The sequence below is a fragment of the Dermacentor albipictus genome, chromosome 4 (assembly GCF_038994185.2).
Source record: "Dermacentor albipictus isolate Rhodes 1998 colony chromosome 4, USDA_Dalb.pri_finalv2, whole genome shotgun sequence".
NCBI lineage: Eukaryota > Metazoa > Arthropoda > Arachnida > Ixodida > Ixodidae > Dermacentor > Dermacentor albipictus.
Window position 1 is genome coordinate 26,899,475 of NC_091824.1, and position 14,801 is coordinate 26,914,275.

The 14,801-nt window shown below is 46.2% G+C and overlaps 1 protein-coding gene across 1 annotated transcript in view; it reads left to right on the plus strand.

Annotated features, from left to right (window-relative positions):
- Positions 1 to 14,801, plus strand: part of Hibch (3-hydroxyisobutyryl-CoA hydrolase) — a 62,268-nt gene that overhangs the window by 16,000 nt on the left and 31,467 nt on the right. Inside the window, exons 6-7 of the mRNA XM_065436299.2 lie at positions 12,404 to 12,482; positions 14,378 to 14,523. Coding sequence (XP_065292371.2) covers positions 12,404 to 12,482; positions 14,378 to 14,523 — 225 coding nt within the window. The remainder of the gene's footprint in view (positions 1 to 12,403; positions 12,483 to 14,377; positions 14,524 to 14,801) is intronic.

The window sequence follows — 14,801 nt, forward strand, 5'->3', positions numbered from 1 at the left end:
AACCAGCCTGAACGTACACTTGCAAAAAGCAGAATGGCGACTGGAAGCCAAAGCCACTGTCACTTCTTGTGCGATGTCACCCTAACCGAGGATGCGCTGCACAAGTGGCGCTCCTGTATAAGGATGGCCGAGCAATATGATAGCAGCACAGAAGATGGCACTGCTGCCCACGCCATCCCTCCAAATCTCTGCCCGTACTGCAACCGTACCGGCGTCAGACAAGACATCAAACACCTCCTGTGGCACTGCGAGTGCCTTTACCTGCTTTGGGGAGAAACACGCCCTGCTGGCGCAGTCTTATGAGGCATAGACAGCACCCCTTGACCCCAGGCGTGCCAAGAAAATGCTGCTCTCCTTGTGGGAGCTTGCTTGCAAATCCTGCATCATAAAACGAGTCTGAGAGGAGCCACGGTACGCCTCTCAACCCCTCTTAATTAACCGCCCTCCCCACTCAGGCCACATGCCAGTCCTATTCTTTATCAATAAATGGCGAATTCGGCAAATTGCACCGGGATGCCCCAGTGTGCCGTTTCATCCAATCATCGTTGCCCCAGGGTTCCTCGGTATGCGCCGGTGCAAATTGTTGAATTCGCCAAAAGATTTTCATTTCATTTCTTGTGCGGGCAACCGATGATGATGGTAACCAAGTGGTGCTTTTTGTAACGGGTATCTCTCAGTGGCCACCATTTAAGAGTAAGTAATTGTGCCACCCTTTAGTAATTATTTATTGCATCAGTTCTGTCTATTTAACCTTTTCTTTAAGAAGAACCTAACTACAATGGCAAACTATAGCACGATTTCCAATCATGGAGGCTATCCCTACTGCAGCCACCGCGCTGCCTATATGACAAGTGCTTGGAGCCAGTGTCTGTGCCGCTGGTCTCTACACCAATATTACAACATTCGATTCCTTTCAAAATGCTGCCACGTATGGTTTCTTATAATCGCAAAAAAGAAAACAAATTAGGCATTCATTTTTGTCATGCCAGCGCGCATGGTTTATGCATACAGTATGTCACACTGGTGAAAATTATGGCGAAGAAAACTCAACTTATACATTAGAACAGTGTAAAAAATAGGCTATTACTATCACTGTGAATCAAAAACAAAGGAACATTCAATTATAATTTCACAACATGGAGACTACGCACTAGCCCTGAAATTTTGTTATGGTCAGTGATGTTGACAGTGCATAATAATATTGTTACGGTTAAGGGAAAGAAAAAGGTGACATGAACTAGAGAAAGGCGAAAACTGGCCATTGCCTGAATGCCATATACACCAGTTGTAAATATACATTCTTTTTTACTCGTGGACCTGCTTTCTTCCTGCAACATTTTGGTGGAAGGTGCGGGGTACAATTGCGGAACTTTGCAGCAGACGTCATCTACCTGCCACCACAATGGCAACTCAATCGACACAAGCGACGCCTCAGCAGCCCGTGCCAACGGTCATCCTCACTCATCTGCGGGACATGGGGACATTTTGTGGCATGGACAATGCCGACATTGAGGAGTGGCTTACGATGTACGCGCGAGTGTGCGACAGCAACAGGTGGGATCCAACAATGATGCTAGCAAACCTGACATTTTATCTGAGAGGAACTGTGAAGCAATGGTACGAAACACATGAAGCTGACCTAACGAGCTGGGATGTCTGCAAAGAAAAAATGCAAGACCGGTTTGGCAGACATGTCGGTTATCAGCTGGCAGCAAAAAAAAACTTAAGTGCCGCACTCAGACATCCACAGAATCCTATGTCGCGTACATACAGGATGTGCTGGCCCTCTGTCACAAGGCTGATAACAACATGACCGAGGCAGACAAGATTGGTCACATACTGAAAGGTATTGCAGACGATGCCTTGAACCTCCTGATGTGTAAGGATTGTGCCACTGTGGATGCAATTATAAAGAACTGCTGGCGCTTCGAACAAGCGCAGGGCCGCCACGTTGCTCAGACTTTCAACAGATTGCCCAATACCCCTGCGACATCTTCTTGCGAAGACCCTCCGCGGTTTGTTCAGCCGACAGGACCGGAAGAAGGAAGTTATAAGACAGGACCGGAGAGGGACCGGAACTTTTACGGAAGATATAACGTGCATTGTTCGCCGTGAGCTCGAGGCCATGGCTCCAGCTCCAGTTTGTTCCGACTGTCGGGAAAGTGTGCCCGCAATCTCCCTTATACAAGCAGTCGTTTGGGAGGAAATAGCAAGTTTGGGCATTCCATCTCTCTGCTCGGTCCACCATACAAACACCTACCAGATTTCTCCGGCGGCTCCCTCCCAGACACAAAGCTTTCTGCAACTCCGTCGCAACCCAGCTGACTGACGCACAGCGGATCATAAACCCATCTGTTTTAATTGTTCCGGTATTGGACACAGACCCATCATTGCCGCAACCACTGGTCATTGGCTCCTCGGAGGTCATCTCCGAGTCGCAACCGCCAAGTGCCAGACAACCGTACTTTCACGCCCTATACGCCGACTAGCAACATCAACACCAACAGTGCTCCACCAAGATACAGCTGCTCCCCGTCTCCGCAAGGTTGTAGGTCTCGTTCACCTCTCGTTCAGCGCTCTTCGTCCCCTTCTGCAACCGGTCGCTTCACTTCAGGAAACTATGCGGTGCAGCTCCCGGAGGCGAAGCTGCCACTCCTACCCGGCCCATTCATCCTCCGTTGAGCCTGCCTACACGTCGAAACCTACTGGACATTGAAGTTGATGGCGTTCCTGTTACATCTCCTGTTGACACAGGAGCGTAGCTTTCAGTTATGAGCGCTGCTCTCCGCCGAAGGCTCAAAAAGGTTCCAACGCGTGCCCTACCGTGCACTGTGCGAGTCGCCGATAGGAGTACTTCCCCTGTCCTTGGAATGTGCACAGCACGTGTGACCATTGGGGACCATTATACCGTTGTTTTATTCATTGTCCTTGAGCATTGTCTGCACGACCTACTTCTCGGCCTCGTCTTCCTTTCGAAACAGTTTGTCCAAATTGAATGCTCTGCAGGGGTTGTACAGTTGGATCTGCCGCTTCCTGCCGACGCAACAACTTGTGCTTCACACCACTTATGTTCTGCTGCGTTTGCAAGGCTGTCTCCACAGGCGGCTACAAATGTCCTCCTGACGCCCTGTCCTTCCGTACCTGATGGCGAGTGCATCGTGTCGCCACTTACTGATGTGGTTTCGGCGCGCAATATAGCCCTACCGAACACCTTAATCCCGATCCGCGAAAACTGTGCTCACGTGCCCATCCTTAATTTTGGATTTTCGTCACATGTGCTTCCACACGGTATCCCCATAGCGCATATCACTCCTTTGGAAGAGCTCTAGATTTCTTCTTTGACCACTGAATCCTTCCTCAGTACCAACAGACCTTTGTCACCCACTCCTTCGTACTCTACGCCTGCGGACGATGTTTGTAAGATGATTGCCCCTTACCTTCCTTCCAAGCAAGCAACAGCTCTTCATCACCTCCTGTCATCTTTTCGGGACATCTTTGATTTGGACGACCGTCCACTTGGCCAGACATCTGTAGTCACGCATCGCATCAACACCGGTGATGCCAGCCCCATTCATAGGCGACCATATCGTGTCTCCACAACAGAAAGGACCATCATATACAGAAAGAGGTATACAGCATGGTGGACAAGGACTTCATTCAACCTTCCAGTAGCCCGTAGGCATCGCCGGTTGTCTTAGTAATGAAAAAAGACAACTCGTGGCACTTCTGCATTGACACTACCATCACCTCAACAGGATAACAAAGAAGGGTGTTTATCCCCTGCCTCACATTGATGACGCTTTTAACTGCCCTCTAGGATCCCAATACTTTTCATCAATTGACCTCCGCTCCGGCTATTGGCAGATTAGCATCGATGAGGTGGACTGCGAGAAAATTACCTTTGTCACACATGACGGTATGTACCAATTTAAAGTAATTCCCTTTGGATTGTGCAATGCGCCAGCTACATTCGAGCGCATGATGGACTCCCTCTTGCGCAGCTTGAAGTGGTCTACATGCCTCTGTTACCTCTATTATGTGAGTGTTTTCGCCGAACTTTGAGAGCCACCTGAGGTGCCTCACGACCATACTCTCCGTGTTTCGCAGGGCTGGCCTTCAGCTAAACTCAAGTGCCATTTCGATCGCCATGAAATTAACATGCTCGGCCATCTCGTAAACGCCGCCGGAATCCAACCTGATCCACAGAAAGTTCACGCCGTGCGAAATTTTCTTGTTCTTTGTTCTACAAATGATGTCCATAGTTTTCTGGGCTTATGCTCTTATTTCCGGCGATTTTTGAAAAACTTCGCCGACATCGCTCACCCTCTCACTGACCGTCTTAAGAAGGATGTCTTTTTCTCTTGAGAACCACTGCAGGCGGAAGCCTTCTCTACCCTGATTGAGTGGCTTAGAACTTCCCCAATTCTGTCACAGTTTGACCTTTCTGTGCCCACTGAAGTACGAACTGATGTGAGTGGTCATGGCATCGGCGCTGTCCTCGCTCAGCGTCAACAGGGCCAAGACCGTGTTATCGCATACGCCAGCCGCCTTCTTTCCACACCCGAGCGAAATTACACCATTACTGAGAGGGAATGCTTAGTGAATATAGGCAGTCACGAAATTTTGATCATACCTTTTTGGTCGGAGCTTCTGCATAGTAACCGATCATCACGCCCTCTGTTGGTCCTCCTCTTTGAAGGACCCAACTGGACGACTTGCACATTGGACATTGCGTCTACAAGAATATACATTCTCTATTATGTATAAGCCTGCACAAGGACGGTGACTGTCCCGCAATCCCATCGATCAACCGGACGATACTGATGCAGGCTTGGACATCAGTATTCTATCCCTCTCCGGCTTCCTCCATATTGGCGACGAGCAAAGCCAAGATCCTGTTCTTCGAACACTTATGGAACGCCTAAGCTCCTCGCCCAATGACCTGTCCCTCCGGATGTTCACCTTGCGCGATGGAGCTTTATACCGTCGTAGCGTTTGTCCTGATGGCCCGCAGCTCCTCCTAGTCGTTCCCAAGCACCTTCGACTGGCCATGCTCCAGCAACTTCGCGACGCTCCTACTGCTGGACGTCTGGGCATCACTCGTACTTACGACTGCCTGCGGTGCCACTTCTGGCCCGGCATTTATCGCTCTGTGTGCCGTTATGTCGCTTGTTGCAACCTGTGTCAGTGCCGGACAACGTCTGCTATGCCTCCTGCTGGTTTTCTTCAACCAATTGATATCCCTACAGAGCCCTTTTTCCGTGTGGGCCTCGACCTCCTTGGCTCCCTTCCAATTTCCATTAAAGGAAACAAATAGATTGCTGTAGCAATAGATTATGCCACGAGATATGCCATCGCACAAGCACTACCAACCAGCTGCGCTACAGATGTCGCCGACTTCTTACTATACGACGTCATCATGCACCACGGCGCCCCTCGTCAGTTACTCACGGATCGTGGCCGCTAGTTTCTATCAAAGGTCGTCGATGATCTGCTCCGCTCGTGTTCTACAGAACACCAGCTTGCTACCGCGTACCACCCTCAAACGAACGGCCTCACTGAGCGTCTCAGCCGCACACTAACTGAAATGCTGGCCCTGTGCATTTCCGACGATCACCGTGACTGGGACGTTGCTTTACCATACATGACTTTAGCATACAACTCATCCTGTCAATACACTGCCATGTTTTCACCATTTTACCGTTTGTATGGCTGTGACCCCACCTTGCCCTTCAACACATTGCTACCTTCTGCAGTACAATCAACCAGCACTGGTTACGCTCGCGACGTTAATGCCTTAGCCGCCCAGGTCCGAGAGGTTGCCCGTCACCGCCTCACAGTCTCGCAAGCTTCTCAAAAGTGACGCTACGACCTTCGGCACCGAGGCCGCCATTTTTCACCTGGTTCCCTTGTCCTTCTCTAGACTCCTTTACGTCGCGTCGGCTTGTCGGAAAAACTACTTTCTCGTAATTCTTGTCCGTACCAGATCTTACATCACCTGTCCGATTAGACACACAAGATCGCCCCGGTCGGTCAGCCTTCAGTGCCTCCCAATGTCACCAGCAATGTTGTTCACGTCGCCAGGCTCAAGCCCTATGTCCCTCCATTAAGTTAGGCTCTATAACTTGCACCGGGACGGTGCTAACTCCGCCGGGAGGGTGATGTTATAGTTAAGGGAAGGAAGAAGGTGACATGAACTAAAGGAAAACGAAGACTGGCCATTGCCTGAACGCCATATACACCAGTTGTAAATATACATTATTTTATACTTGTGGGCCTGCTTTCTTCCTGCAACAATATGTTATTGCTAACCAAATGGTGCTTTCCTGTCCTGTTTCTTTACATAGATTTGCACCTTTTCCACAGTGAGCAGATAAGTTATTCCATTCCACTATCAATCAGGGTGGGAAGGATGCAGGTGAGACACGAACCGCTTAAGCTTGCAGCTAAACTCGCATTGAAAAGACATTGCTGAGGGAAAAACTATTGAGGCTGAAAACTGTGTTCTGCAGGTGATCCGCGCATTGTTGAAGTTTGGTTATCGTTATCAAAAGAGAGGTAATCTTACTGGAATGTTTGAAGGGCAACATATCAAGTGTGACAGCTCTTTCCATTTTGTTTCTATTTCATGTTTTTTTGCACATGCACATAAACATTGGTAATCTTCCGATCCCTTTAGTTTGGGAGTCTGCTTGCAGTGCACATTGTGTATGTAAACACCCTATCCTGATTTTTGTGTGCTGTAGTGTGTACTGAACGTAGCGGAAGTTAAAGATAAGGTATGTTTGCGTATGCAGAATGGAACTAGAATGTTACTTCTTTTTTTCTGCTTCAAAACTACCCTCCCCCTCCCTCCTGGAAAAGAAAGTAACGATGTCCAGGGGAGGTATTCTGTAAGTGTTCACCTAGTTGACATGTCCCTATCGTCTACTGTTGAAGTTCTGATTGGCTGGGCTGGGTTCAACGCCACAGCCAATCAGCATTGCAGCAGCAGACGAAATGGACATCTCTACTAGGTGGACACTTACAGAATACCTCCCCAGCTAGGCCAGATTCTTTAGAGCTTTTCATCCATGTATTGTCTGCGCCTGTGGCTCAACCATGCTACCGCATTTGTGGATGCACACTGGCTTGCTACCACGTTAAAGTGGGAGTATTGCAGTTTTTGAAGTAGGTTACTATCAGATTGCCGTTCAGTGGCGGGAGTTCTGCATACACGGAACCTCACTGGTGCAGTCCCATTTCATATGATTTCCTGGCACCTATGTTCCCAATCGAGAACACAGAAAGTGACACAGTACATTTATGCTTCCTTTTTTTACTGGTTGATACGTTCTCGAAAACAACAGTTTTCCGGACCTAACATTCAGTGATTCTAAACTGCAATCATATGTTCTCCAATCACTAGATCCCACAAGAAAAAAAAAGCGTAAAGCACGAGTGACAGAGAGCAGTAGCTGCCTGCCACGGACGCTTTCTCGCAGCATTCGCTCACCCGTGTCGCAGGAAAATTCCGGCACGCATGTTGCATTCACAGCTATCTTGTCCAACCCTACTGTGATAAGTGTCTTTATCTACCTTTGTTGCAGCACTCATGGCATAGTATCATTGTAAGCTTACCGCACACTTGTAATTGGCGATAATTCAAACGCGCCGCCATTGTATGCTGCAAGTAGCACAAAGCGGGTGTCACGTTTTGCTGAGGTGGCATTGTATTCCAGCATCACCCACCAGCTCAATTTCATTTCGGTATCTCATCAGCGTCTTCAATCGTCATCGTCACGCAATAGAAAAACAATGCATGTCTCGGGCCACTCAAGCTCCACCAGCTCGACATGCATATCGGCGTCCCTTGCTGCAACGATTTGCACTACGCTTTGCTTTACGTAGATGTCGATTACAGCGGAGTATCCTAAATATGTTTGTGACTTTCAGTCATACGTTTTCCAGTTAGCATGTTTATCCTTGAATTTTTTCCTATAACGTAGGAATGAGGTTCTCCTGTAATTATTCAAATGAAGCACTTCCTAGCTAGGTGATTGGCTTTTGATCTCACTGGTACATGCCAGTGGCGTAGCCAGCAATTTCGTTTGGGGGATGTGGTAGGGTTCATGTTGCAGCTCGGCCTCCACCTCACAGAATTTGTTGAGGGATCAAATACATGAATAATAACTGCATTATCATTGCCAAAAATGCTGCAAACGAATTTTTTATTGCTATGCACTGTCAAGACAAGTAAAATATGTATTCATAAAAGAGTGCACTTGTATGTCCCAAAAATTGTGCCCAAAATAACTGATATCAATTCTTCCATGCCTTTTGTCTATCATGTAAGTGAAGAAAGTATCATATGAACGTAAGAACTATATCGGCAAAGCAGCAAAGCAGTGCATGCCGCTGATATGAGAAATGTAAAAGCCGTGAAATGAACATGTTGAGGACAAATACTTTAATTAAACTTTTGTCATTCAAGAACTTTGTTTACATTTTTGTAGATATGCAACGGCTAGGGAAAAATCTCAATGACGCTGTCCTTTGTTCCAATGTATTGCGCAGGAGCAGCTGTCACCGGCCGTGTATTGTGAGTAATTGCACCGAAATGATAGTTGCAATAGAGAGCACATACAGAAAGCAGGAGTTCTGCAAAATATACGAGGGCGAGTCAAAGGAAAGTCAGCCAGTGCGAATATATGACAAACTGCGTACTTTATTTAAAAGTCTCTATGAGCATTTAGACATTTGTCCCGCTGACTAATGAGTCATGTGATTCCCGTCTCATAAAGATCCTTGGGTTGCTGCTTCAAAATATCTGTTACTAACTCTTTCACATCATCGTCCGACACGAGTCTTGATTCCTGTGAGTTGTTTCTTCAACTGCCCCAAAATGTGGAAGTTGCAAGGTCTGGGCAGTATGGCAGATGTTGCAGCGTTTCCCACTTGAACTTTGCCAGTTTTGTGTTAACAACATCAACAAGGTGATGGGCATTGTCATTGAGCAAGATGACCCCATTCGTCCCATTTTTCACCTCGTTGTATCGACACGGTCGATCTGGCGTTTCACAATATCGAAAACGATTGGTAGTCTCCAAGTTTAGCAAATTCGATCAGTAATGGCCCCTGGCAGTAAAAAAAAAAAAAGATCAACACCTTTCCAGCAGAAATAGCGGCTCTTGCTTTCTTTGGGGGTGGTGAATTCGAAGGTTTCTACTGTAAGCATTGCCATCATTTTTCAGGCTCGTAATAGTGGCACCATGATTTGTCCTGTGTGACAACTGCAGACAAGAAGCCGTCACCCTCATTGACCAAATGAGACTAGTCAAGGCAGCACCAGATCTCTCATTTTCTGGTGGTGGTTCAAAATCTTGGGCATCCGTTGTGCACACTAGAGCCGATAACCGAGATGTTCATGAATTAAAATGGGAACTGAACCGTGACTCATGTTCACATGCTCTGCCAGTTCATCGATGCGTATCCTCCGTTCTCTCTTGTCTAATCAGCTCATCAACCTTTGTAATTGTGTTGGGGGTTATTTCACGGTGGCTTTGCCCTGGTCTTGGATCATCTTTGCAACTTTCACATCCTTCTTTGAACCGTTTGCTCCAACGCTTCACAATGGCCAATGAAATGCTGTGTTCGACGTACACGGCAGCCATACAGGGACTAATTTCTTTTTCGGAAACACCTTCAGCTGTCAAAAACCTCACAACACCACGCTGTTCAACTTTTATAGTGTCCATTATGTCACACAGCCATGTTCAAGCCAAGGTATGAGGGAATTAAAGAACATTTATCCTCGCACTTGCGTGTCACTTTTGTAAATGAGAGATGCCTGTGTGCTACGCGCATGCCTCGCAGATAATGAACCGAACCATTATTGCGCGGGGTAGGTTGGCTCACTTTCATTTGACTCGCCCTCAGACAATAGAGATGGAAGATACAATGCAATATATAAATGCGAAGAAACAGCTTCATAAGGACAAAAAAGTGTCACTGGAAACAAAGTTCAGTGCACGTATCCACAAAACCTCGCAACAAGATATTTAAATATACGTATAAGTCTCCAATAAATCAACATATCTTAGAAAAAGTCACTGAATATAATGCGTCAAACAAGGCAAATAAACATGTTGGGCAATCACAGATCACAGAATCCTAAGGCCCCCTCCCCCCCTTTCTCCACTCCCCCCGATGTATCGCGCGAGATGGAAGGCGGCGTGCTTCCTTACCACTTTTCTCCCTTGCGCACACAAGACTAAGCCACCATTGTCGGCTCACCCATACCACCTTTTTTAGGTTGTGGGAAATCTTATGACAGTACAGAATTACATTATAGTATTATAGGCCACTTACTTCACCACAGAATTTCCAGCGCAGGGCAATATCAGGTTTTTAGACTTAAATTTGCATTTCAAAGCTGAACACATGTGTTGGGTATATGAGCCCAGGGCTAATAAGCCACCCTTGAAGTACAGTTCTGCACACTCTAAACTCATAAAAAGAAGTATCGTACATTCTTTCTTGTCATGCGCTCTATCTAAGTCATGTGCTCACTTGCTGGATGAAGGCCTTAGTAAGCAGGTGGCTCGTCTGGAAGCAGCAACCTATCCTAGACATATCATTATCTCGGTTGCTGAAGGCCTGCATCGTCAAAGGAAACTAACTTCACGCATGAGCGATGAGCAGAGAGTGGATGACAAAAGAGAGAGGAAAGAAGAAAGGGACGAACGAAAGGTGGCTGTAATTCCCTACTTTCATAAGGTTTCCCACAACCTAAAAAAGGTTGGGCAACGTTCTGGTGTTAACATTGTTTTTACAGCACCTAACAAACTCTCAAGGTTGAGTGTGTTGAGCTGTCCCATAAGGAAACGAAAGCCTGGTTGCGCTGCCGCGCACAAAGATCCTTTTGTTACATGCACTCTCAATGTCGTGTATAAGATTTCACTTTCGTGTGGGAAGTTGTTTAAACATGCGTCTGGCGGAGCATAGTAACAAAGTGGAGAGCATCGCAATAGATGGGCATCTGGCTGCACATTGAACCAGAAATAAACATTTTCACTCAAATGGGCCCTGAACCACTTTTTATAGATGTGGAGAAATGCATTTGAAAGCAAAATAGGCTATTTAGGGAATATTTTGCCGCAAAAAGTACTTCAATGCATTCAGCAGAAACGGAGTTATTGGCAGTCAAACACACCCTTCGTGGGTCTCCCGCTCCTTCTTCAATGCCTTGCACTGCAAAGGCTCTGGAGGAGCGGGGTGTGCCCCAATGCTCTGCCTAATGAAAGTTGCCATGATGTCTAATTCAAATTATATTTTGGATGGTAACGTGGACGCCACTACCGATTTAGGCCCCTAAGACACACCAAACGTAAGCCAAATACGGTTGTCCTCGACAAACTGTGGTGCGCTTAGCTAGTGGACTTGTCTTGGCGCACCACGGCGGCCGCCATATCTATGCTACGTAGCAGACCGCAGCTACATGCAACTAGGATGCATATGCGCGGCGTTTGCTTCTTTGTGCACGACAGGGCTTGAGTGCATGCTCGTGCTTGTCTGACCGTGCTACATGGTGCGGACTGGCATTGTCCTTCACCAGCTTGACCGACGGGTAGCAGCCACATCCAACTTGCACATTTTGAAGAGCTATCAATAGTCTCCCAAGGCGTCTAACCAGGAGCGACCAGGAGGGAGCACAAGTTCGCAAGTGTGTGTGCGGTCTGGCCTTGGTTTCTTGCGGTTCAAGGCTGGTTGAGTGTTCAATACTAGTCTAAATTAGGGAGACCCGACGGCTACAACACCAGTAAGCAGGGTGGCCAAAGTTCAATTGCTGCGCGGGTGGCCACAGACAAGCGTGAGCAGACGATAGTCAGCTTGTTTTGGAAGTAAGTCATTTATTATCGAAATTCGAAAGCAGATTTTCGCTTACTTCAGCCTGTTTATTAAACTTCGTCAATAAATATACACAGTGACAGTAGGAAAAAGCGTACTGAACCAAATGCCCTCCTTGATTGACGTCAGCCATTGGCCAATAGCAAGCACATGTGGGAATCTTCTATATTACGAAATAAATCATCCAGAAGAGGGTGAGGAGCAGGCTCCTGTTCAAAAGAGATTATTTGAGGAAAAGGTGACTTTGCAACCGGCTTGCGAGCTCCACGCACTGTGCACGAGCTGCAAAACTTGGCTGAGGTGTTCACAGCAGCATATGCTATGCACGGACTGTCTTTTCACCAAGTCCAAGGAGCGGTTCAGGATCCCTTTAACCAGATCAAAAAACCCTTTGGTTTGACACTATGTTGCTGTGTAGGCTCAACCTTGCAATGCTACTTTTTTTTAAGTTTAAGTGCTGTGACATGAGTGACCAGCTGTGGGTTCTAATGCCCCAACATATCTCGTCTTGCAGGGTGTAGGACTCTCGGTTCACGGCACTTTTCGTGTAGCCACAGAGAGGACGGTGTTTGCCATGCCAGAGACAGCAATTGGTGAGTGCTTGCCAATTTACTGGTTCTAGCCAACGGATGTATTCTCGAAGGATCACTTTTGGAGATAGCTTCACTTTCACAAGATTTTGCAAGAATCGGCACTTGATGCATGCGCGAAGATTGAGCAAATGCAAGAAAGAAGCTCTCACTGGCTCTTGTGGGCAGAGTCTCACAAAACCTTGCGAATGTGAAACTATCACCAAAAGTAATTGCCCGAGAATACTGCCATAGTTCTACATGAATGTTTCTCGGTTCTAGAAAGTGGTATCCAGTGTGAGTAACACGCATTGGCTAGTACAGCCTTCACCACAGAATTATGTTGATGACTCACGTTTTCTAGAAACCAAGTTCTCCAGTCAGTAAGCCCAGTGAAAGCACTGCATCTAAAGGTGTATGCTCAGTTATTGAATTTTATGCGGTGATAAACCATTTTACTTCCATTAACCATTAATGTACTTACATGCATGACTTTCAACTAACTGGTAGAGTGGGCTTTTAATATAGTCGAACTTTGTTATAACAAAGTCACATTCAACATCAAAATATCTTCATTATGTTCAAGATTCATTACAAGCATATATATATTACACAGTGATGCCAGCGAGACACGTCTTACATTTACTTTGTTATATACCAGTAATTTGTTCTATCCATGTTCATTACATCGAGGTTAGACTATGTTTTCCACAATCTTGTACAAAGACTGTATTCTGGGCTTCCTCAATGCCAGCATCCAATAATGGGAATCCATTCCTCTGTAAACCTGCTGCAGTTTATTAAACAAGAGAATGCTGTCAGGTGCCTGCACAAAGCGCTCATTAATGTTTTTATGAGCAGTGTCATTATACGTAGGCTTACTGCTACATGACATCATAAAACTGGCTCTGTGTCATGGCATCATAACACCAGTGTGGGTATTCTGAGACTAACTGTAGGTGTCACATTAAAATACCTTAGAAGTGTTTTCAGAAAACAGCATTTATACTAATTTTTACCCTTCTGTGTGGGGGAAGCATGTAGTAGACCTTCCACAAATTGGAAAGTGTGTGCTAGTACTCCTTTAGAGGGACTGACAACCAATCTTCATGGTACCCATTTTTCATAGTGCAATAGAAAGCTTACCGGTCAGAGTGTCTAATCATGAAGTGCTAATGCAGATAACGATGTGGAACATATTTTATTAGAATTTTTTTATCTGTATTGAGGATGTAGTCGTTCACCGGAAGCATGCTGGAAATGGTGATAAATGATTGCGACAGCGATTATATGCCAGCACTAGTGGAAGGCAGACAACAAGTGTGGTCATAGCTGTAACAAAATATGATTTTGTTTATCAAGTCGATGTTCCTGCAATTCATGTTTTCTGAATTGTTAAATTATTTCGGCGATAATAGCTACCTGTTTTCATGGTTTCCTTTCCAACTGCTTTGGTATTTAACCAGTCATAACTAATCCAATCAAATGAAAAATTAAACAGAGCCTTTATACGTGATACAGAGTTCAGCGTGTTGCCGTAGCCCTGGGTGCGCTTTTGATTTCCGAAGCATAGAATGGTGTGTGAGCCTCTAATAATATACCAACTGCAATTTTAAGCAATAATTATGTTGTACATAATAACAGCCGACTTACGCACAGTAATCTCATAGAATACCTCCGAAGTACCAAGATTTCACCACCAGGTCTCACCATTTACTGATTCTTGAGACTTTCTTTGCCAATTTAAACTTATAATTCCTACTTAAATCACAAATAGCATGCTGGATTCTATCACTATAAATCATGTTCATTTCATTCCCATCAATGTCTCGCAACACATTCTGGCCACTTGTTAGTCCCTTTAAGGTGTTGCCGTGACATCCTTTAGCTGTCATGTCCCGCAACGCTTTCTCATGCAGGTTTTTTCCCGGACGTTGGAGGCAGCTATGTGTTGCCGCGGCTACCAGGAAAGCTGGGCCTCTACCTGGGCTTGACAGGACAGCGAATGACCGGCTGGGACGTCCTCAAGGGCCGCATCGCCACACACTTTTCCTCATCTCAGAGGGTGAGGGAGGGCTCCTCTTTTAATAATGTCACTTGCTGGGGGCAGAACACAGACTGGGAGCAGTTCACCGCAATGGCTGTGGCATTCTGCTGTACAACATGAGGTCCTGGGTTCAATTCCCAGCTGCCACAGCTGCCTTTCGATAAGCCAGAAATCCAAAAACACTCGTGTACCTAAACTTATGTGCATGCTAACCCCTTTCATGCCATGCTGTTGAAATCTGACAAAAAATGCCTAATTCTTTACAGTGGAATACTTCAGAAAAAAAAAACAATGTA